The sequence below is a fragment of the Tupaia chinensis genome, unplaced genomic scaffold (genome assembly GCF_000334495.1).
Source record: "Tupaia chinensis unplaced genomic scaffold, TupChi_1.0 Scaffold000119_2, whole genome shotgun sequence".
NCBI lineage: Eukaryota > Metazoa > Chordata > Mammalia > Scandentia > Tupaiidae > Tupaia > Tupaia belangeri.
In genome coordinates this window covers 286,254-308,781 of record NW_006159586.1, presented here as the reverse complement: position 1 = coordinate 308,781, position 22,528 = coordinate 286,254, and the positions used below count along the sequence as shown (strand labels likewise).

At 46.0% G+C, this 22,528-nt stretch overlaps 1 protein-coding gene across 2 annotated transcripts in view; it reads right to left on the bottom strand.

The window, feature by feature from the left end:
• Positions 1 to 672: 672 nt before the first annotated feature.
• The window catches only part of ARK2C (arkadia (RNF111) C-terminal like ring finger ubiquitin ligase 2C), a 124,071-nt gene continuing 102,215 nt past the window's right edge, over positions 673 to 22,528 (bottom strand). For both annotated transcript variants that reach the window (XM_006144418.2, XM_006144417.2), the window contains exons 3-8: positions 21,277 to 21,387; positions 14,887 to 15,016; positions 13,020 to 13,124; positions 12,648 to 12,743; positions 7,269 to 7,375; positions 673 to 6,782 (exon numbers count right to left, since the gene is read on the bottom strand). In XM_006144418.2, coding sequence (XP_006144480.1) covers positions 6,665 to 6,782; positions 7,269 to 7,375; positions 12,648 to 12,743; positions 13,020 to 13,124; positions 14,887 to 15,016; positions 21,277 to 21,387 — 667 coding nt within the window. In that variant the 3' untranslated portion in view covers positions 673 to 6,664. The remainder of the gene's footprint in view (positions 6,783 to 7,268; positions 7,376 to 12,647; positions 12,744 to 13,019; positions 13,125 to 14,886; positions 15,017 to 21,276; positions 21,388 to 22,528) is intronic.

The window sequence follows — 22,528 nt, the reverse complement described above, 5'->3', positions numbered from 1 at the left end:
AAAGCTGATCAAAATAGGAACTTTATGGCTTGCTGCAGTGGCACAGCAGTAACACAACACTCTGCAATGCTGAAGTCACGTGGGAAGGCCCTTGGTATGTATGGGGAGGTCTGCCTATACACACTGGACACATGAATGCACGTCCAGGATCCTGGCTGGCTGGGGCTAGGGTGGATCATGGCATAAAGACCCTAGTAGGGATACCCACTCTCCTCTTTCTATTTCCTTACTGGAAGAACTAAGCAAACTTTTAGAAAATGGAAATTTTCCCTTGAATATCTATTAACTAAAGTTGAGGAAAGTTTCTGAAAAGTTTAGGAAACAGGTTAATTAAATTGTTGATCCATAGCTATTGAACAGATTCTTCGAGAGATTAAAAAAAAAAAGAGACAAGAAGAAGGAAGAGAAGGAGAAAGAAGAGGAAAGAGATAAAGGGAAGGGGAAGGGGGAAAGGAGGAGAAAAGGGAGGAGGGCAATAGCGTAGGTGAAATGAGGCCAGTCAGTGGGAAATAGATAACTGATATGACCCCATATCTTGAAGCATCTGTGATTCCTTCAGCTATGTCCTGGGTACACATAGAAATAAACACAGTGCACAGGTAAGTGTAGTTAGCAATGCAGTTCATTTTTATTAGTTATAAATAAAGTACAAAAAATCCACCAAAAGTGAATCTAAGCATTTACACAATTCCTAATGTCTCCGCCTTTTCATTGATGCACTATTGCTTTAATATTCATAATAAATATTCTTCTAGCTTTCTGCTATAAAATAGTCTATGTAGCAAAATGTTGCACAGCACAACAGAACAGAACAGCAGGAGGATTACAAAAAAGGACAATCAACACTGAGGATAATCCTTTCACTTACCAGGGGCAACCAAATTACCCCCTTGAGGGCCAAGTGTGGCTGGCTCCACAGCTGAGAAAAGAGCCACATCCAAGGCCGGGGGAGGGGTGGGGGTGGGATAGCAGGCGAGGTGGGGTGAGGAGGCTCGAGCGTGGGGTACAGACCAGCCAGGGCAAAGGCTCCTTCCCACTGTGACCCCCCAGAGCAGCATAAGGCATGCCCATCCAGGAGCCCTGTGAAGGGGGCAGTGTCTGCCAGACCAGGCAGTGTGGTGGTCCTGTCCTCACCAGTGTGGTGGGCCACTCACAGGCCATTTCCAAGGAAAGTCAGGCTCTGGGGTGGAGGCAGGGGGAAGCTGGGTAGGCTGCAGGCAGGGAAGGGCAGCCTATACCCAGATAGAGCAGAGTTGGGGCTTAGGGACCACCCATAGCCCAGCACTCACATGACCTGGCCAGGCAGTGTGGCAAAAGGCCTGTGCTTCCTTCCCCATCAGCACCATCCCCAAGGGGCCTCATGTAGAGGGTGGATTTCTACCTCCTCACCAGGCAAAGGCAGTGATACCAAGAGGAAGAGGGAAGAATGAGCTGGAAAGGAAGGGAGGAAGCGGAAGAAAGTCCTAGCCTGCTCAGTCCTCTTGGGGGCATGACCTCCTCTCTCTCTCCTTTTGACTCAAAGGCATCTGGATTCTCCACTGTGCCAGCCTTTGATGCCACTGCTTCCCCAGCCCTCTCCCATCACTCCTGTATCATCCAGTGAGAATGGAGGCCCACCCCTTGGTTCTCCATAGCAGCTCCCATGGAGCAAAGGCAGAAAGTGGGAGGAGACACTGTGAGTCTAGAACCTGTTGTCAAGGATGATGTCTCCACAACGAAGGGTCCAGATGATCGGACTGGAATGCCAATCTCAGACACCATAGTAGTGGGCTTCTGTCCTGCCTATCTCATCTCTGTGTCTAATAAGATATGGATTTCAACTCTCCAAATGACCACCCAAAGCTTGTGGAAGGGTATGTGTCATGTCTAGGGATATGTCTACCTAAGTTACCTCCCTGTCACCTGCAGGACGTTGTTTATGAAAGTAGAGGACTACTACCAGACATCTACTCTGAGCTGATCACTAGATGAATTCTCAACCTGCTCTGTTCTCTTTTACTTCCTTCTCTTTTCCTCCTTCCTTCCATCCTTTCTCTTTCCCCATCTTCTCTTCTAAGAAGATGAGATAAGCACAGGACAACGGTTTCCCACCCAATCTGTGTCATATTCTATCTGAATCAGAGGGACCTAGTTTACCTCTCTCGCCCCAGTCCAGACACCTGAGATGCATGGGGACCAGTGACTGCTCAAGGTCATGGGGAAGTCTATAATAGGGCTGGTCTAAAACCCCAGCCTCCTGGCTCCCCAGTTCAGGGTTTGTTCCAACAAATCAGGCTATTTGGTTTTCAGATGCTCCTACTGGCCATGTCTAAAGGGTTCCAATTCTGGAACCACAGAGTGCTAAAGCCCAGGTGGAGGCAGTGACCTCTAGTGCTCTAAGACCTCTCACAGAGGACAAAGGCAGGTGGGCAAGTTTGTGGGAAGGGTGAGGAGAGAAGGAAAAGCAGGTTAATCATGAGTAGTTGGGGTTGGGGGGTGGGTGCCGAGGGTAGCAAGTGAAAGGATTACCCCAGTCTGCTGACGAGTGCAAATTATATTTATATATGTGCTAAATACAGTCACTATATTGGAGTTTTTCACTAGATCACAGCATACAGAATCAAAGGTTTGCATTTCGTATGGAATGTATCCAAAGAGGCCAGCACCACAGTAGGACAGCTTGCAATCACACACCCTGATAGTTTGGACGAAATAAAGTTCGCGGAATTTTATTTAATTTTTTTTTTGTATTCGTAGTTGTTTGTCATCGTACCAATGCATGCAAAGCATTCCACTCCCAGAAACAACGCCAAAATGAGGTAATAGGAGTAATAAAAAAAATTAGTATCCTTTCTAAATAAATAAATTATAATTAAAAATGCAAAACAACTATAAAAATAATTAAATAAGAACCCACGATATCTACAAGTTAGTCATAAATTATGATTGTTAAATATAAGGCATTTAAACTCACAAAACCCTGTAAACTAGCAACGTGCCATGTTTTTTGTTTTTTGTTTTTTTTTTTTCATTTTTGTTTTTTCTATCAGCTGAAATCGCTCTAGCATTTGCTCTACGCGCGCAGGAGATGAAACACGAGGGGACCTGACAGACGTTGCTACAGCCCCACAAGGGGAGTGTTTGTCCCACCAGCAGGTGGGGGACTTAGGGGATTTCTTCAGGAAAAAAAGAAAATCTGGTGCTTTTTCTACACCATTGAAAAAACTGTGCTTGTTCATTAGGCGTAAGAGTTAAGAATACTTGCACGGAGGCTGGGAACATTTGCAGAAGAGGAGCTTAACTCCTGCCACAGGTGGTGGGCAAGGGCAACAGTGGGTGGAAGGGGCCTGGCCAGGTAGAGGAGTCAGTGGCCCCTGCCTGCCCCTGCCTGTGCCCAGCTGGGTTTGTGGCATTGGGTTGATTGATTGGCATCCTCAGTAGACCCGCCGCAGTCATGGCTGCGGTTAAGAGGCCCAACTTGAATCCTGGAGCTGCTCTCACCCCAGAAGGCACTCATGCGTCTCAGTCAGGAAAGGGTCTGAGTCCCTTGAGTTGAACAGAAGGAGGACTACAGATGGTCGCTCCTCCTGCAGGTGGCGGATGTGAGATGCTGAGGCCTGGCCCTGCGTCTTCTCCACTCTCCCAGGCTCTATGGCCAACAGGGTACTCCAAAGGAGCAGAAGCCCAAGCCCTACTCCTTTCTTACCCCAGTGGCTACCCAGGTCAGAAAGCAGGAGCTGGGAGGACTCTGATTCTTCACTATCTCCTGTAACTGCAGGGTACAAGAGCCCCAGAGATGGGACGGGGAGGGGTTTTCAGGATCTATTCCCAAAGTTAGCAGCGGACCTCTCCCCTCTGGGAGATCCCACCCCAGACCCTAATATTAGCCTGGGGCACTCAGGGAGTGCAGAGAATTGGGAGGGAGGGGGGACCAGGTCCCACTCTCACGCAGCACGTGTGCCCTCAGCCTCTGAAACAGATGTTGTGTCCACAGAAAGGCCTTTTCAACAGCTCTGTGAGCACACAGTTCTATCGATTGGAAAGATGTTAGGGAGGATCACAGAGTGTGAGTGTTGGAAGGAAAGTTAACAAGCATCCAACCCAGCCTCCTGTGTTGTAGCTGAGGAAACTGAGGCCCAGAGAGACGAGGGTCAGTTGAGGGTATTTCTAGCTTTGCCCGCTGTGTCATTGAAGAGCCAAGACTGGAACCCAGTCTAGCTCCATCCTGTTTTCCCCACTGACTGTCTTCCACCTTACCAGTCTTTCAAACCAGCCTCAGAAGAAAGAACAAGACTAAGAGAGGAGTGGCCTTCCTCCAGGCCAAAGCCATCTTCTGATGAATTCATGGTTTTGACCTAGACATTAGGGAAGATGCAGAATTTCCAGTTTCCTGTGTCTATCAATAACTCGCTTTCCCCCAAATCCTGCCTCAGATATACTTTCTCCACTTTAAACCTAGAAACATTGTTCACATCCCAGACTCACTGACTTGGACAACGTAATGTTCTTTGCTGCCTACCTTGAACCTTATTCACCATCTTTGCACTATTGGATGTGTCTTCTCTCTTCAGCTGAACCACAAGACTCTCAAGACAGGGCCATTGTCTTCTTTGCAATTGTCCTTCCCAGTCCTTGCACCAGTAGGCACTCAATAAAGATTTTATAGAACACCAGGATATCAGTGCTGAGAGGGACTTCATGTAAATTGGGTTCTTGAGTATTCTCCCATCAGGAGCCACTTCCCCTCACTCTGCTTGCCCCGTGAATGGTGTCTAGAGCAACCATTCCTCCATGAGATAGAGCCAGTTAGGTTACAAGGCTCTACTCAAGCCAAAATCTGCCTCCCTGTCATCTTTGCCCATTGGCCCTGGTTTTTCTTCTGGTAACACTAAACAGGCTCAAATTTCTTTCACCATATGGTATTTTTCATGTACATGATAAGTATTCTGCACCCCATTGCCTTGCTGTTATAAGGGCATTGAGATGGGTTGGGGTTGAGGAGAAGGGAGGGCTTTGAGAGCAGAGGGCGGTGGGAAGGGAAGATCACAGAATTCCAGTTGATCTTCCATGTATGGGTAGAGGAAGTTGAGTTTGGGTTGGGATTTGGTGGCTTTTCACATCTCCACTCTTCTGTCGTTCATCTCTCTGATCCCTTTGGGGTTTAGAAAAATTATGGAGTGATATGGAAAGACACACTGCCTGGTGTCACTCAGAATTTTCAGGTTTGTCTCTCCCAGCATTCCCACCCCTAAACCCCAAAATGTTCCTGGAAGAGAGCATAGAACATGCTGGACAGAGTATTAATCCTCACAACACCTAGGTGAGGTAGAGGGAGTGGGAAGCGGGATGCATGTTGTTTCTCTCCCACTTGAAGAAGAAGGAAACCGAGGCACAGAGGAAGAAAGGGACTTGCCCAAGGTTACCAAAGAGTCAGAGAAAGAACCAGAAGCTAAGGACACAGGGCTTTCCAACCCCAGCAAATGGGCTATAGCGCCAGGGCCATCTTTCAGGATCTGGACCAAAACTTGAGCATCCTGAGGCTGCTCATGTTCCTCCTTAGGTCCACAGTGCTTGACCTCAGCCCTGAGCACTAGCTGGGAGTACTCTGGCCGAGACCAAGTCCACACCTATGCCACCTTATCTGCAACATCTGGTTAATTTTTGCATAGGAGGCAGTGGCTACATTGCCTCTTTGCAACTGGGCAAGAGCACACAGCCTAAAGGAAGAAGTTGGAGTGGGCATGGGTGTTAGGGCTCCAGAAGAACAGGGCAGACAAGCCCTGGTACCAGGGAGCCCTCCCTCAAGACAACTCCTCCCTTTACCAGCTCACGCTCTGCCTTCCCCACCTCAGCAGAACCTTCCAAGGCCCAGTGAAGACCCTACCTGCTGCTTTTTCAGTCCTCCCCTTTCCTAGAAGTCCCTTCCACACTCCGTGCACTGTAAACATGAGAAAAACAAAAGCCAAGGATAAACCAAAAACAAAACAAACGAGAACCCCCCTCTCCCGACCTGGGTGAAAAAAATATCATCCTTTTTCACTGTAAACAGGATTTGACTTTTTTTTTTTCACCATTGATTCCTTTTTCCTTTTCTCTCACAAAGACGGGAAGATTGGGGCTGTCGTTGGTTGGTTGGTTCAGTCAGGCACCAAAACAAGAAACTCAATGAGAAATATTTGGTGCGAATTCGGTAATAGCGACATGTCCACCACAAGATGACTAGAGCACCACACACAACATTTTTCTTAAGCTAACATGCTCCGGCTGCCACCCACAGAAATAGCTAGAGACCCCTACATGGTTTCTACGTGGTCGAGAGGTATATATACAATCCTTCCAAGGACAGGATTGAGGGGCCGGTCTATCAGCTAGTACCTCCAGGATCACCTCTAGGTTCTCGCAGCCTGGGCCCCCCCTTCCCTCCCCTGCTCTGGGTATACGGCCAGCTCCCTCCCTCCCACGCGGCAAGGCGGATGGGGGCAGTCTCCATTCTGGATGGGTGGGTCTGCCCCCCACCCCTCCTTTCCTTCAGACACTGATACCACCAACTCCTCTTTCCACAAAATGTGCTTGCAGGCTTTTCCTCTACATCAAATGGCTCAGAAGGCAAAGTTTGGCTGCAAGGGCTATGGCCGTGGGGGGACCTGGAGAAGGAAAATGGGGCATCCACCGGCTAATTCCTCCCTCAGCTGTCGGCTCCCAGTTGTGTCTCAATGTCCACTCGGCAGATGGGGCATTTCTTGCTCATGGCCAGCCACTGGTCCACGCACAGTTGGTGAAAGAGATGCATACATGGTAGGCGTCTGCAAGAGAGGGGGGAGGTTCAGGGAACCTGCAGGGGAGAAGGACCTGGGGCTGTGCCAAGAGCCAAGAGCTAGAGACCAGAAGACACACACACCCAGGCTCACTGGGAACTAGCCAAAGAGATCTTGGGAGGCCTGCCATGGAGTGTGGCTGATAGGAAGCCGTGCCAGGAAGTAGAGCCTCAAGGCTCTCCTCCTTTGTTTCACCTCAGCCTGAAACAAAGCCGTGATTTTGTCTTAGAGCCATGCAAGCTGGACATCGTATTATTCTCTTACACTTTATATCCAGGAGCCCATACCCATGGCACCACACATCTAGGACATTCCCCACCCCCTTTCCCAGGGCAACCCAAAACCCTTTATTGTACACTTGGCACATTGACATGTACAAGCAAGCTAGCACACCCACCCCCAGGACACAGGGCAGTGACTGGCCTCCAGTACCTGTGAGAGAAGGGAGAGGACATTGAAGAGGTGGTCTCTTACCTCACATCTTCTCCATCTTCGAGCATAGACAGACAGATTGTGCATTTCTCATCTGTGTCTGACTCCTCCCCCTCGTCCTTCTTGCCCTTGCCGTCCTGGGGTCTTCGCTATGAGAAGTAAAGAGAGGGATATCCGTTATCTGAAGCAGACTCACCTGGCGGCCATTGGCTTTGGCCCACCGCCTGCTCCCTCCCTTGGAGCTTCCCTTTCTCCTGGGAGTCAGTCTCTTTTTTAGTTTTTCAGTAATACCCAAACATCCTTCACAACCCCTCCCCCTTGCTGCAGGCAGGAGAAAGTTAATACCAAGGAAAAAAAGAAGCCAAGTAGGCTTTATTTCTTCTGTTCCAGACACTGTCTAGGGACACAGAGTTTGAAAAGGAATTAGGTTTTTTTCTAATCCATCTTTTGCAATGATGACTAGTGCATCAACAGCTTTCCCTTTCTGTCCCCTCGTGTTAACCACTCCTCCTTCCACCCCTAGATGCCTCCCTCCAGGCTTCTCTCTCTGCTTTTAGTTCTGGCATGTTCATTTATTTATTCAACTAATATTTATTTATTTATTTGTTCACTCACTACTACATGAAAGCACAATTCTCCAACATGGCGTTAACTCCTGTCATTTGTACCGCACTTTTATAAATCGTTTTATGTTGTTGGATTTCTCTTCCACTCAAGAAAGTTCCTTTAAGATAATCACTAGAAGGGCTGGCAGGTGGCATGGTGGTTAAGGCACTGGACTCACACATGACCAACCATGGTTCAAGTCCCAGACTTGGTGGCTTGAAAATCATGCAGGGCACGTGTGTGTGTGTGTGTGCACAAAATCCCAGGAGGAGAATGAAAGAGAAAGGATTGCAGGGTGGCCAACCCCCTTGGGAGTGGAGGGTGATTTCTCACTTTCCCTCTCTCTGTTTCTCTCCAGGGAATACACATACCCTATGACAACCCTCTCCCCCCCAAAAAAGTCAGGAGTTCCAACACAGTGTTAGACATCAGGCAGGTACTCTGCTTATACTTGTTGACTTTAATATTCCTGTTTCTAATTCTATGCCAATTATTTGAAAATAGTTAACCACTATATAGAAAGTTACAAATTCTTAGATGATATGGACAGTGGCTTACCATTTTTTTTTAATGATCCTCATAAAAATTTTATTGAAGGATGTAAAAAAAAAAAAAAAGCTACTTGCCCACGATCGAGGTCGTTCTCATCTTGCCTGCTTTCACTCTGGATCTCTGCAGACAGAGCCCGGGAGTGACTTCTTTAGGTGATTGGGGGTGTTGCAGGGATGGACTTGGGAGTAAAGGAGGGTGAGCAGGAAGATGGGATGGGGATGCCCCACTTAACTAGTGTATATCTCTCCTCCACTTCTTCAAGCTCAGCCAGCCTCCCCACCCCTCCCAACCCCTGGGGCTCCCACACCCAGCTTGACTCTGGGGGCCTAGGGCCCCAGTTTCAGGGACTGGCATTTTCACCCCATTAAAAAATCCTCATGGTAGGGAGGAGGCCACTGCTTAGAGGTGGACATGGGTAAGGGGGTTCTCTGAGGAGATATGAACAGTCCTGAGGGGGTGGGTAGCATCTTGGGTCCAGAGATATGGACCCTCAGGAAAATGCAGGTTGTGGGGATCAGCAGAAAGAAGAGGTTTGGGGGGAGAGCAAGAAAAAAAGTCCCTGCACCTGGCTTACCATTCTTCATGTTACACCCCATACCTGGCCAAGCACAAGATATATCATTGCTGCTTCATACTTTGGAGAAGAAGTAATATTATAAGTAATGAAATCAACCCCCTTTTGTGTTCCCTTCTCCATGGCGTGCAGTGAAACAGTCTGATGAGAACCATGGGATGAAAATGATCTGTCCCTCTCTAAAGACAAGCAGACTTAAAAGTCATTTTGCAAAGAGAAAAATTGGAAGGGTTATAAGATGAAGATCACCCAAAGAATGGCCTTGGTGCCAGGCCTAGATGCTAGGTCTCACTATGCTGGGTCTGGCTCAGAATCCCTTAGTCTAATTTGGGCGGAGATATGCTGTAACTTACTGGAACATACAAGGAAATCCATTTTTTCTGTTCTCCCCTTCACTGGGCCCTACATATCCCACTGCAAATCACATTGGGCTTCTCAATAAGTTTCCCTTTATCCAGAATCCAGAAAAGCAGAATTACATTCTATAGTCCCATATAATTGTCATGCATGAATAGAGTCTTGATGATCTGCCTGCTTAAGAGTCCAGCTGTGTTTTCTGGAGGAGTGGCTTTCTTTCAGCCAGTCCTACTAGAGAAGAGATGTCCAATAAAAGACACTACTTTGACTGAACTATTTGCCCATTTTCTACTGCTTCCCCCCACCACCACTAAGTATTCCCTTTTTTTTTTTTTTTTTGAGAGAGATTTTCACTGTAGGGCGCGTGCGCTCGCCAGACAGACAGAGAGAGACATAGAGACAGAAAGCGAGAAATCACCCCCCAGGGGGGATGGTCACGCCGCAATCCCTTCTCCTCCATTCTCCTCTCGGGATCTTGGGCACGCACACTACACGCGCCCGGCGTGAGTTTTAAGCCACCGGGTCCGGGACATGAACCGCAGTCGACTACGTGGGAGTCCAGCGACACAGCCATTACGCTAACTGCTGGTTCCCAGTATTCCCTTTTTATATTTAATAATTTTTACTTAGTATTTTTACCTTGTTTTACTATGACTAATCTGTATTTCTTTAAACTGTTCTCTTTTTCCCCATCTTATTTCATTTCCTGTTTCATATTTTCAACTTTTAGGGCTCTGGTTTTTGTTTTCTTTTTATTATCCACTAACTTTTATTTTAAACTTTTTTCAGAATTCATTTATTGTAATATTTGTCTTATTTCTGTTGCCTTTATCTTATTACCTTCTCATTTGTTAACATTCCCTTTCACTGGATGCTATTAATTTTAATTTTATATATTATTTTCATATCTTTTTCTAGTTTTTATTCTTTTTATATTTCTCTATCTTGACACTATACAGAAAATTATTTTCATATTACTACTATTTAAAATTTTACTTTTTTGGTGTATATTATTTATATTTTAAAGAATTACTTTAATTTTATTCATCATTATGATTTTTTAAATTGACCCAAGACAGAGAGAGAGAGAGAGAGAGGAAGTAAGAAAGCAAGCTGCCAGGTCCAGGACTCAAACTGTGGTTGGCCACGTGGGAGCTCAGCATCTTAACCACCATGCCACCTGCTGGCTCCTATAGTATTGATATTTCATCTTGGTTTAAAGATTTCAATTTTTTTCATTTAATTTGGTTCCTAAATGTAATCATTTCTCATTTTTAATTCTTTTCTTTTTTTATAATATTTTTGTTCTCCCCTTATTCTCCTAAGTTTTACTTTGATCCATTATTTCCTTGACTCTGTCCATTCTCCTTTTTCATTCTTAGTCTTGGGTCTTTTCACTATTTCCATGTGACCTATTGCAATTATGGCAGGTGCAGTGTGGTTCTGGCAGTAGTGAGCACACTCCAGTCAGGAACATAGAAGCTACATCTAGGCCCTAAACATTCATTCATTCCCTTTTATGCTCTTCTCCAATAACTTACATCTCCCTCTCCAGAAGCAGGATCATTTTCCTCATACAGAAGACATATGCCTATATTACTAAAATACTATCATTTCCTCTGTCAGTACATTAACCAGACTGACACATAGTAGGTACTCAATAATTGTGACTGAAATCATTTGTGATAAATTCAAAGACTCTTGCGGAGCTTTATCTACTAAGATAGGTGGTCTTTGGCACAATTCCACCGTCACACAGACAAGCTTAGGAAAGAGCACGCATCAAATCCAGGTAACAGCAGCTCTCAGCTCCTGAGTATTCAATAGGTACCAGAAACTACACTAAAATATTCTTAAGCATCATTCCTCTAAATTCTATAGCACTCCACATGGTAATCACTAATGTGATTATTCCTCTTTTATATTAGAAAGGACAGAGGAGAGACCACAGAAGCCAAGCAGGTTGTGTAAAGTCATACAGCTCTATGTGTTAGAACTGAAATTCAAAACTGGTTCTGTCTGACTCTAACACTGGATACTTTCCACCACTATACTCGCACCTCACAGGGAGGTGAAGAGAGTCTCTGGCTTGACCCTGATGAGCATGGTCCTGCTCTATATTCCTTAAACTTTTGGTTTTTCCTAGAAGGAACAAATTTTTTTAATTAATTAATAATTTATATAATAGAATTTATTTTGTAGAGCAGTCACTGTTTACATAAAAATTGTACAAAAATATAATGTATCCTCATTTACACTATCACCAGCCCATAGTTTTACCTATTATTGACATCTTGCATTGGTGTGTTACATTCGTTAAACTGATAAACTAATAGTGAATGGTTCTTTTAACTGAAGTCCATTAGTTTGTATGAGTATTCACTCAGTGTTGTACCATCTCAACAGTTTTGGCAAATGCATGATTTCCTGTGTCCATTATTACAATATTATACCAATAGTTTCACTACTCTAAAAACCTCCTGTGCTCCACCTGTTCATTCTTGCCTTTTTCTCCCTTAGCAACCACTGGTCTATAATGTAGAAAAGGTGTCTATAATGGCACCTTTTCCACAATGTCATTTAGTAACGTGCATTTAAGGTTCTCCATTTCTTGTCATGGCGTAATAGCTTATTTGTTTTTATTGAGGAATAATATTCCATATGGATGTACCATAGTTTGTTTATCCATTCACCTTTTGAAGTACATCTTTGTTGCTTCCAATTTTTTTTATTTATTTCAATTAAACTCCTTTATGCTCAGATTCCTGAGCTCAACTCCTACCCCAGATTCCTAGACAATAGCCCTGGAAATTCTCTCTCTATAGGCTTAGGTTGGAGACTGTAACTGTGGCTTTAAAAGCTCTCTGAGGGATCCCAACATTAGGTTAGGTTTGAAAAGCCCTGCTTGGAAGTCTTAGTTGTCCATTTTTCCACATGTGAGATTGAACTTGAAATTATTTTCTTAGGCAAATAAGCTTCTTTGCAGTTGATCCCTTTGCCCACTTCATTGACGTACAAACATGGAGGTGCCCAAACACCTATGTGTGCATACATATATAATATGCCCATTCACAAGTCCACATAAACACACATATACCCAGCCCTTTTCATATAATAATGAGAGCCCTCCTCCCTGCATCTTTCCTTTTGATCACATTTGACACAGGCAAGTGCTAATACCCTAGGAAGGCATCACAACCTCAGAGCATCTACCCAAAGCAAAGGTTTCTGGACTTTAGACTTTGCCTCTCTTCAGACAGTCGGGCCAGAAGCAAGTAGACAAATCCCCTCACACTCCCTGATTATGCAGGTTGTCCTGCTAACAAACCCACCTTCTTGTATTTGTGAGGGAAGGTGAACCTCTCAATGGTGTTCTGCACAGCTCCCCGAGTCACGTTCCCCAACCTGTCCTCAAGCTGCAGCAGCTCCTGCAAAGAGAAAAATATGGACATGTGTAATGGGCATGTGTAATGCACACAATGTAGATGGTGAGAGGTACTGGAAGATGCTAGCAGGAAGCATTTATATAGCCATCAGGAAGCCATGTGTGAAGCTAAAAGACTGCAATATCTTCACTCATTCTCTCTTACTTTCAACCCAGGACTTCCCACCACCCATGCCTTGCCCAGCAAGGGAGAGGGAGAACAGATGATGAATGATAATGGCAACTCCACCAATCCAGTTGGTGCCAGACAGTGACGTACCTCGTAGCTCTCTCGCACAGCAGAGGTGTGTCTGCTGGGATTTAATCCCTGGAGAGCAAGGAAGTGAAGCTGAGGGTAAGGGTAGTTTCGGATTTCATGGACGACCTGTTGGGGGGAAAAATGCCTTGGATAGAGTGAAGATTCAAGGCTTCTCGAGGAGCCCAGCATGCAACTCCTCCTCCTATAACCACCAGTCAACACACCCCAGAGATGCTGCGGGCAGAAGTGCTATCCTTCATGCCCATGTGTCCCTCTCCTTATGAAGAACCAAACTTGTGCTTGGACCAGCCCCAGAAGGAAGTAAAAAATCCCACGAAGTGACAATTAACCCTGACCTGGCATTTACTTCATAGCAGGCACTGTTCTAAGTCCTTCACATGACTAACTTAATGATCCCATCTGATCTAAAAAGTGGGTGCAATTACTATCCCCATTTACTGATGGGGTGAATGAGGAACAATAGTTTAAGTAATTGGCCCAAGTTTTACAGAAAAGAGAATGGGAACCAGGAACTGAAACCTAGGTGATTGGGCCACAGATTCCATTCCCTCCACCCTACTCTGCACGTCTGCAACAGCATCATGATGGTCAAGGGCTACAGCCAGGGCCAGGGCCAGGGCCAGGACCAGGGTGAGGGCACAAAACTTAAGGGGGCACCAAAAGACTCAGTAATAGAGACAAGTAATATTTTAATTTGTTTTTTTTTTTTAAGTCAAAATTAACACTGAGTCAAAAGTCCATGCCAAGTCAAATACCAAAATTTTCAAAGGAGACAGAAGGTAACCCCATACTTTCAGAGCCCTGCCTCACCTATCGGATTCTAACCTGGTTGTGCATCAGAGGAGCTAGGTTTCCATCATAGCTCTGCAACTCACTCATTGTGTCTTCTGGGGCCAGTTACTTAACCTCTTTACCCCTGCTTGCCAGTCCATAAATGGGCTTTTGCATGGGGTTAAGAAGATTGAATCAAATACTTTAAATGTTTAGAATAGTGTCTGGCATGTAATAAATGCTCAATTAATGTTTGCTTCTTTTATTCTTAAGAGTTGGTGATTCATACACAAACCACAGAACCTCAGAGCTGACAAGGACTTCAGCGATTACTTGCCCAGGTCAAATAAGGAGACTGAGGAGCAGAGTGGCTAAATGACAGGGACAAAGGTGGAAGGGTGGAATTATATTTTAGGGCAGCAACACAAAGCTGGGTGGAAACAAGATTTTCAGTCTGTCTTATGAGGCTTTGATGGAATATCGTCATTTTCGTTCCATGTGGATTGCAATGCTAGACTCAAAGTCTCCCAACCCCACCTGATCTTTCCATGACACTCAGCCCTCTGCAGGCAGAAGGCCTACCCTCTGCATGAGGCAGAAGTAGATCTGCAGACCAGGCCCAGAGCCTTTCCCTGGGGTTGCTTTAACTCTCACACTAGCCCTGTGAGATGGACACAGCAGGTGTCGTCATTCCCACTGCATGGATAAGTCAAACCGAAGCCTGTGTTTTAGTAATCCTACTGAGTAACTAAAAGAGGTGATATGAAGTCCCAGGCCTACACTGACTGATCCTAACCCCGAGCCTGTCCCAAGGTCTTTCCCCACAATCCACAATCTTCCATGCTGCCCCTTCCCCTCCTCCAGTGCCCAATCCCACTCCCTTCAGCAGCATCTAGTGCAGCAGGTTCCCTTGCATTCCTCCTCAAGCCAGAGCAGGAATAAGAGCCGGGAGGGGAGGGAAGCCTGAAAGCTTGGTTGGTCTGACTGAGAGCCAGGGCACAGGGGAGCCTGGACACGGAAACCGCAGGCCTCAGCCCACCATTGGCATCCAATAGGCAACAAGAGAGTCCATTTCCTGGCAGAGCCTTTCACTCACCATCTGCGTGGAGGAGGAGTTTCTGGGAAAGTGGTGCATTCGCGGAGTCGCTAGGTAATGCTGATAGTGCTGAGGGATGGGCCGCACCTGGAACTGAGCAGGACTCAAGCCGGCGTCCACACTGAGATCCCTGCAGGGACACAGCCTCAGTGAACCACAGGGTGGTGCGATTCAGCTACAGGTGGCAGAAAGGACCTCAGCCTGGAGCTATGAGTGGAACCATGCACTGCCAGAGCTGCAAGGGACTTTATACCACTAGTCCCTCCCCTTGGGGAGGGCGGGTGTGTGACAGCTGTTGAAACGCAGAGGAGGAAAGGGCTCTGTGAAGACTGAAAGGGCTAGAGCAGTCGGTATTTTACCACATTGAGAAAACAAAAGAGAGCTCTACAGCGAACTCTCCAGGCCAGAAAAGCTCTTCTGGCCCACAGCCTCCCACTCCTAAAAGTGGAGGAAAACTCTTCACTGAAAAATTAATCAATTAGTTAATTACACTGAAGAAGAACCAACAGGTAATTGGAAAATAGCTAATTTCGGGTCTATGGATAAAACGTGCAAGGTGAGATTGAAACATCATAACGAAAAGCAAGAATCTACTAAAACACTACTAGGGTCATGGCCAACAGTTCAGGAACCGCCTTTGAGAGACTACCCCTGTCCAGCATTAGCACAGTTTGCATGTCAGTAAACAGAACTGCAAAAGAATAAAACACATCAAAAGGATTGAAATCCAGGAGGACACAATGATGCTAAAAAAGTTGATTTTCTTTGAAGGATGATAGGGAGCCAATTCTTCAGTATGGAAACTAATAAAAAAAGGGAAAGAACCAAACATTTATCCTTTTTCTTTTTAACTGTATGGATTCTCTGAAACATTAAGGGGAAAAATATTGATCAATCCTACACAAACTCTTTCAGAAAATAGTTGAGGAAGCCCTTCCCAAACAATTTTTTAAAAATTATTTACTACTTCCTCGGGACAGCAGGTGGCATGGTGGTTAAGGGCACTGGACTCCTACATGGCAGACAGCATTCGAGTCTCAGACCTGGTGGTTTGCTTTCTCACTTTCTCTCTCTCTCTCTCTGTTTCTCTCTGGTCAAATTAAAATAAATAAAGTTACATAAAATAATTATTTAAAAAATTATTTACTACTTCCATGAGCAAAAGACAGAGCGTAAGAGGCAGAGACAAAGAGCGAGCTCCCCACAGAGTCTTGATGCCACAATCATCCCCCAGCCTTAACTGACCCCAGATCATAGGCACATGCATACCCAGCCTACACATGGAGGTTTCTGAATGTAAACCTGAAACCTTCCCACATGGGTCAGCCTTACAGAGCATTACCTTTCACCACTGCGCCACCATCCAACCCCTCCCATCCCAAACGTTTAATGATGCAAGCATTGAAATGACTAAAATAAATCAGACAAAGACATTTCAAGAGGAAAAGAAATTATAGACCAATATCACTCATGAACAAAAGTGGAAAAGTTTCCTTGAAAAATATCAGCAATTGGAATCCAGTAATATATAGATAAAATGAGATGTAAGTGGCATTTTATAAAACAGATTGTTAATTTTCTTTAGACTTACATAACTACTAATACTTGGTATTATAGTAAAACTCTGAAAAAGAAAAATAACCTCTTGAGATATATAGTGAAATATTTACAAATGAAATACAATGTCTTAGCTCCCCTCTTTGTGCCTTATCTCTACATTTATTGTAACCATAGCTCCTCAAGAGGATGTTGGCAGGATCAAATGAGAAAATGGTAGCAAAAGTCCCTTGCCAAACACTGTACAAATGAAGGGCCATTAGTAGCCTGAATCCCTGCATTAATTCATGATAAGCCTGTCACTTGGAAAATGAGTGAAACTCTTGGAGTCAGCTGGAAACCAACTGGAAAACCTTGAGTCCAACCCTTGCCCTTACAGGTCCATCTAAGGGCTGAAGAAGAACAGTGCCTTATCCATGGTCCTTGTCTTGCCAGTTTGGGCCATCAGGGGCCCAGACACTTGTGTGGAGTCATCCCACCGTACAACCTCAGAGTAAGGAGTTCTACAGGGCACCTTCAAGTGGTGGAAGCTCTGATTTTTTGCAACATCCAGCAACCCAGCAAATGCAAAGCAATAAAGAGGTATTTAGGGAATTCTACCAAAAGTAAAGCCCAAGGAACTTGAAACAATCACTCCAATTCCAGAAATGCTAACTGGACAAGCAGAAGCTACTTTGGCCTTCCCATGTGTGGCGTGGTCAGCCCTGACCGGGTCATCAGAAAACTCCTTCCTGGAACTAGGCTCCCTCAACTAGGGATGTAGCTTCACTAACCCCAAAGCAGTCTGTATGAAGACTTGCCCCAAGGAGACATTACTTCCTAGAGAAGCTATGTCTCCTGCCTTCCTGATGTTGCCACCAGCCGATGAGAATATGATTGGGTTTGGGAGTGGAGAGCAGGAGGCAATGAAAATATCCCTCAGGCCAAAAACCATGGGGTTAACCAAGAATAGTATGTGATTACTGGTGGACCTTGTCTCAATGCATAAGTTTTTCTATTTATATTTAAATACCCAACCAAACTTTGTTTTCTATTTTCAGTGTTCTTGAACATGGTATGGTTTGATAGCTGTGAAGACCTTTAAGTATTTTTCAGGGATCTGGCCCCAAAAGTGCCAGTAACATCTTCTGGGCTGGTTTAGATTTAGCTATATAGGGGTGTGAGGTCCAGAGGCTTTGCAGGAACCAGGGCTGCTGCAGGGAAAGGCCAATAGAAAGCTCTCATCCTCCACACCTCTGCTCATAGGGCCCAGGTACCTGGGTCCCTCTGTTTGGGCAGGGCTAGGGGTGGGGTAAGGCAGGGTGCCATTCCACTGGAGAGCAGAGTCAGAACTGAGAAGCAAGGGCTGAGTCAGAAAAGGCTCAAGACAAGGACGGCAACAGTGGGGCTGTAGCTCAAGGTCAGGCTTGGGTTACTGGACCTGACCCAAAAAGAGAGCATATTTGGGGTTTATCCCGCTAGACCAGGAGGCCTACTGAGAGAAGCTGCTTGGATAGGGTTAAGATATTCCAAAGTAAGAGGGAAAGGCCAAAGCAACCTCAGGCTTAGGGCCTGGCCCAATACGCAGAATAACCTAGGGCAAAATTCAGGGTTTTCTGATGACTCCCTAGGGAAGGGGAGGGAGCTGCAGACACTCTGCCATCCCTCCCAGGGCCTTCTTGTGGAGGCAAGGGTAGCTCCTCCTAGCCTGTATTGCCTGTAATCCAACTACCAGGCTGCCCACCTCATGGCAGAAGAGGCCTCTCTGGAAAACCGGTTGAGATGCAGTTAGCATAATCACTATTACCGAAACCTCACTCGTCACTAGGCTGGCCTTTGCTGGAACACAGCTAATTACAAAGGAAAGGATTGTCACCCTTTCCAGTGGAAGCGACTTCCTACTTGGGATGTGGGGACATCACCAGCACAAAGGGCCTAGAGGAGAACCTAGATGGGAGTAGGAGAAGCAGGGCCTCTCCACAAACCCTGTCATGACACAGACCAGCTTCTCAGGCTGGTCTCAGGCTTCTTTGTTTCTTAGAGCAAGCAGGGCCCAGTGGGTGAAAACAGTAAAAAGGAGGGATATTTGGCTAAAGAGAGAAAGCAGAACAGGGCTGACATCTGTCCCATTCTTCCTGTAACTTCTCCAGGACTATCCCCACCTATGTCCCCTGTGCAGTCTGACTGGCCACATGGACCCTGTATGTGTGTTGGAGTCACTCAGCTTTCTGCAAGGGCCCTGCAGAACTCCACGCATGTTGGATTGAATTAAATAGAATTAACTTGACTGCTGAGGGACAGAATTTAATCCAAACGGCAATTAAATCTTCCTCATTTGAAACTGCTAATTAGAAAAAGGCTGGGCTGAAGGTGGCAGCGGTGAGATCCATCTTTTTAGGGATTGTCCAATTTAACGGAAAGTGTACCTGAGAATGAGCAGAGGGCTGGAGACAACGGAATGCAGTAAAATCAGGATTTCCTACACCTAGAAGCCCCTTAGCATTCCATCAACTGGAACTATCCTTTCAAATCATTCCTAGGAGCCCCTGGAAAGGGCTCCCCAAAACAACCCTTGACTAAGCCAGTTTGCCTGAACCACTGGCTAAATTTTTTTTGGAGAGGTTTTTGCTATAGGGCATATGTGCTCGCCAGAAAGACAGACAGACAGAGAGACAAAAAGTGAGAAATCACCCCCCAGGGGGGATGGCCACCCCACAATCCCTTCTCCTCCATTCTCCTCTCAGAATCTTGGGCACACAAGCACATGTGCCCAGCGTGACTTTTAAGCCAGAGTCTGGGACTCAAACTGTAGTTCACTACATGGGAGTCCAGTGACATAGCCATTACGCTAATTGCTGGTCCCAACCACTGGCTAAAATTTGATAATGACCACACAGTAACCTTTTTAACAGTTTATCCTTTCTACTCAAGGAATTTTTTAACACTTTTAAAATGATTTTTTTTAGATGTCTTTTTTTTTTTTTTTTGGAGAGGTTTTCGCTATAGGGCGCGTGCGCTCACCAGACAGACAGAGAGAGATATAGAGACAGAAAGCGAGAAATCACCCCCCAGGGAGGATGGTCACGCTGCAATCCCTTCTCCTCCATTCTCCTCTCGGGATCTTGGGCACGCACGCACACGCGCCCTGCGTGAGTTTTAAGCCACCGGGTCCAGGACGCGAACTGCGGTTGACTATGGGGGAGTCTAGCGACATAGCCATTACGCTAACTGCTGGATCCCTAAAACGATATTTTTTTAACCTAGAAGAATTTCTGGATACCTTTCACCCTTATTTCTCAAACATTAACCATTTTACTGCATTTTCTTTTTCCAAAGTGGTGGGCACACTTGCCAAAGAGAGATGAAGAGACAGAGAAATAGGCAGAAAGCACTCTTCAATGGGGCATGGCCACTCTATAATACCTTTTCCTCCATTTCTCCATCCTGTCTGGCTTTGAGACATGGATGCACATGTACCCAGCATGTTTGCCAAGCTGCTAGACTGGGATTTGGATCACGGTCAGCAATGTGGGATCTGACTCCCTTAACAATTAGGCTACAGGGCTGGCCCTTGATTACATTTCTACTTCCTTCTCTTTCTGACTCTCTTTTTCTCTTTGCTTGCTCACATATACACACATATTCATGTACACACGCACACATATATGTACATACATATATATGTGCATAAATGTATCCAAAGATCTTCAAGAAGCCCATGGAAAATGAATATTATAAAAAACTAAGCATGGATCAAAAATAAATTCATACTTTAATTCCAGTTTCCCACATTCATATACACACATACACACCTCTAGGGAGACAGTTGTTAGGCATTTTTCCCCTAAACTATTTAAAAATAAGTCACAGAGGCGATGCCTTTTCTCTCTGAGTACTCAGTGAACTGCATATCATTTTATTTTTTCGGAGAGGTTTTCGCTATAGGGCACGTGCGCTCGCCAGACAGAGACATAGAGACAGAAAGTGAGAAATCATCCCCCAGGGGGGATGGTCACACAGCAATCCCTTCTCCTCCATTCTCCTCTCGGGATCTTGGGCACGCACGCACACGCGCCCAGCGTGAGTTTTAAGCCACCGGGTCCGGGACACGAACCGCGGTCAACTACATGCGAGTCCAGCGACATAGCCATTACGCTAACTGCTGGTTCCCTGAACTGCATTATCTTTTTAAAGTATTTGAGGATTCTGATTTGATCCTTGTTTAGACCAACTTCTGTTCTTCTTGAGCTAGAACCAGAGTTCGATGGGATCCAGGATCCGAAGTCAAGCAAGCTGATATCCCTAAGCAACAAAAGCCCCCGAGACTGTGGGACTACTGCACCAGGGCCATTGTCTACAAGCTGCAATGAAACCTTCAATCTCTCTCCCCAGCTTTCCTCCCAATCCTTACCTCCAACCTGGCTGTCTCCATCCCTATGATACAATGTGAGTTTATGTTTACGCAGACCACCCCCCACTGCACTACCTTGCTGGCACTTTGTGGATCCCTTGGCACCCACCCTCTCCTTGAAGCCTTCCCTGACCACTCTAACTCCTCAGAATTCTCTTTCTGCCCTCCTACAGGGACCACTGGTTCACAGACCTCCTAGAGTTGGGAAATGTTTGGTATCCCTGTCTCCTTCTTCTCATGCAAGACCATGAACACTGGGCCACATGAACATCTGAGCTAACTGCTGGGATCTGGCCTAGGGAGGGTCATTCAGTTGAGGGTGACTGGAGCAGGTGCCGAGGTTGAAGACTCAGGACCTCCTGCACATTCAAAGTGAAGAAAAGTGGGAATTCCAGAAAAGACTTCCCTCCTTTTTCCCTTCCCTGGGAACCCCAAAGACTCACCAGTCAGTGCCCTCAGCCAGATACCTGGGCTGAGGTGTCTGCAGTTGGTGGCCGAAGTCGAAGCTGGGGTGGAGGCGATGGGGGTGGACAGACACACGCTCCTGACTCCGCCTGCACCAGGAAAAAAAAGGAGAGTCCACAGCGTCAGGGGCTGCAGGGCCAGCCCAGCTCCCAGGAGCTGAGTGACTCTGGCCAGCGTAGGGGTGTCCCACTCCTACAATCCCTCTCAGTGCCCACAGCCTACAGATCTGTCTTCCAGACTCCAAGGACTCTTCCCCACTGTGCAGAAATAGGTAACTCAGACCTTTCAGGTGCCTCAGGCTGCCGGGCGGACTGTCTCCCTAGGTGTGTCTGCCACAGGTTACCTGGCCTAGCTGGAACTCTCCAGCTTCCTCTGCCTCTTCTCCTATGACTCTCCCCTGTCTTTGGAGACATTTTCAAGACACACACCTGCCTCTTGCAGGCTCTCCCAACTCTGTGTACCCCTCTGCTCCAGCTAAATTACTTTCCTCCCCTTGCCTCTTCTCCATACTCTTTCTAACTTGTATTTGTTTCTGTTTTTGTTTTTGTTTTTGTCTTTGTCTTTTGGAGAGATTTTTGCTATAGGGTACATGTGCTCATCAGGAAGACAGAGAGAGACGGAGAGACAGAAAGCAAGAAATCACCCCCTGGGGGGATGGCCACATCGCAATCCCTTCTCCTCCATTCTCCTCTCGGGATCTTGGGCACGCACGCACAAGCACTTGGTGTGAGTTTAAGCCACTGGGTCTAGGACTCAAACCGCAGTCAACTACATGGGAGTTCAGCGACATACACTAACTTCTGGGCCCCTCTTTCTAACTTTCATAGTTCTGGTCGAAGTTCACTTCCTCCAGGAAGGCCTCCTTGGTCATACCAAGGAGGTCATGATGACTTCTTTTCTCTCTGACCTTCTACAACACTCACTTTCTGTCCCAGGCACCCAATCCCTCTAGTCATGGATGCTTAGGGCCTTAGAGCTCACCTCGCCTAGCAGTTCTCACACTGTACTCTAAGCACCCTTGAGAATCCCTGTAACCCTTTCAGGGGGTTTGAGTGGTCTAAACTGTCTTCCTAATAATACTAGAATGTTATCTGCCTTCACTCTCCTTCTCTCCTAAGCGAATAGTGGGGCTTTCTGCCACAGATTGAATGCAGAAGTAGACATAAGAACACAGCTATCTTCTACTAAAAACCATAGAGTTTGCAATATATTAAAAATTATATATATATA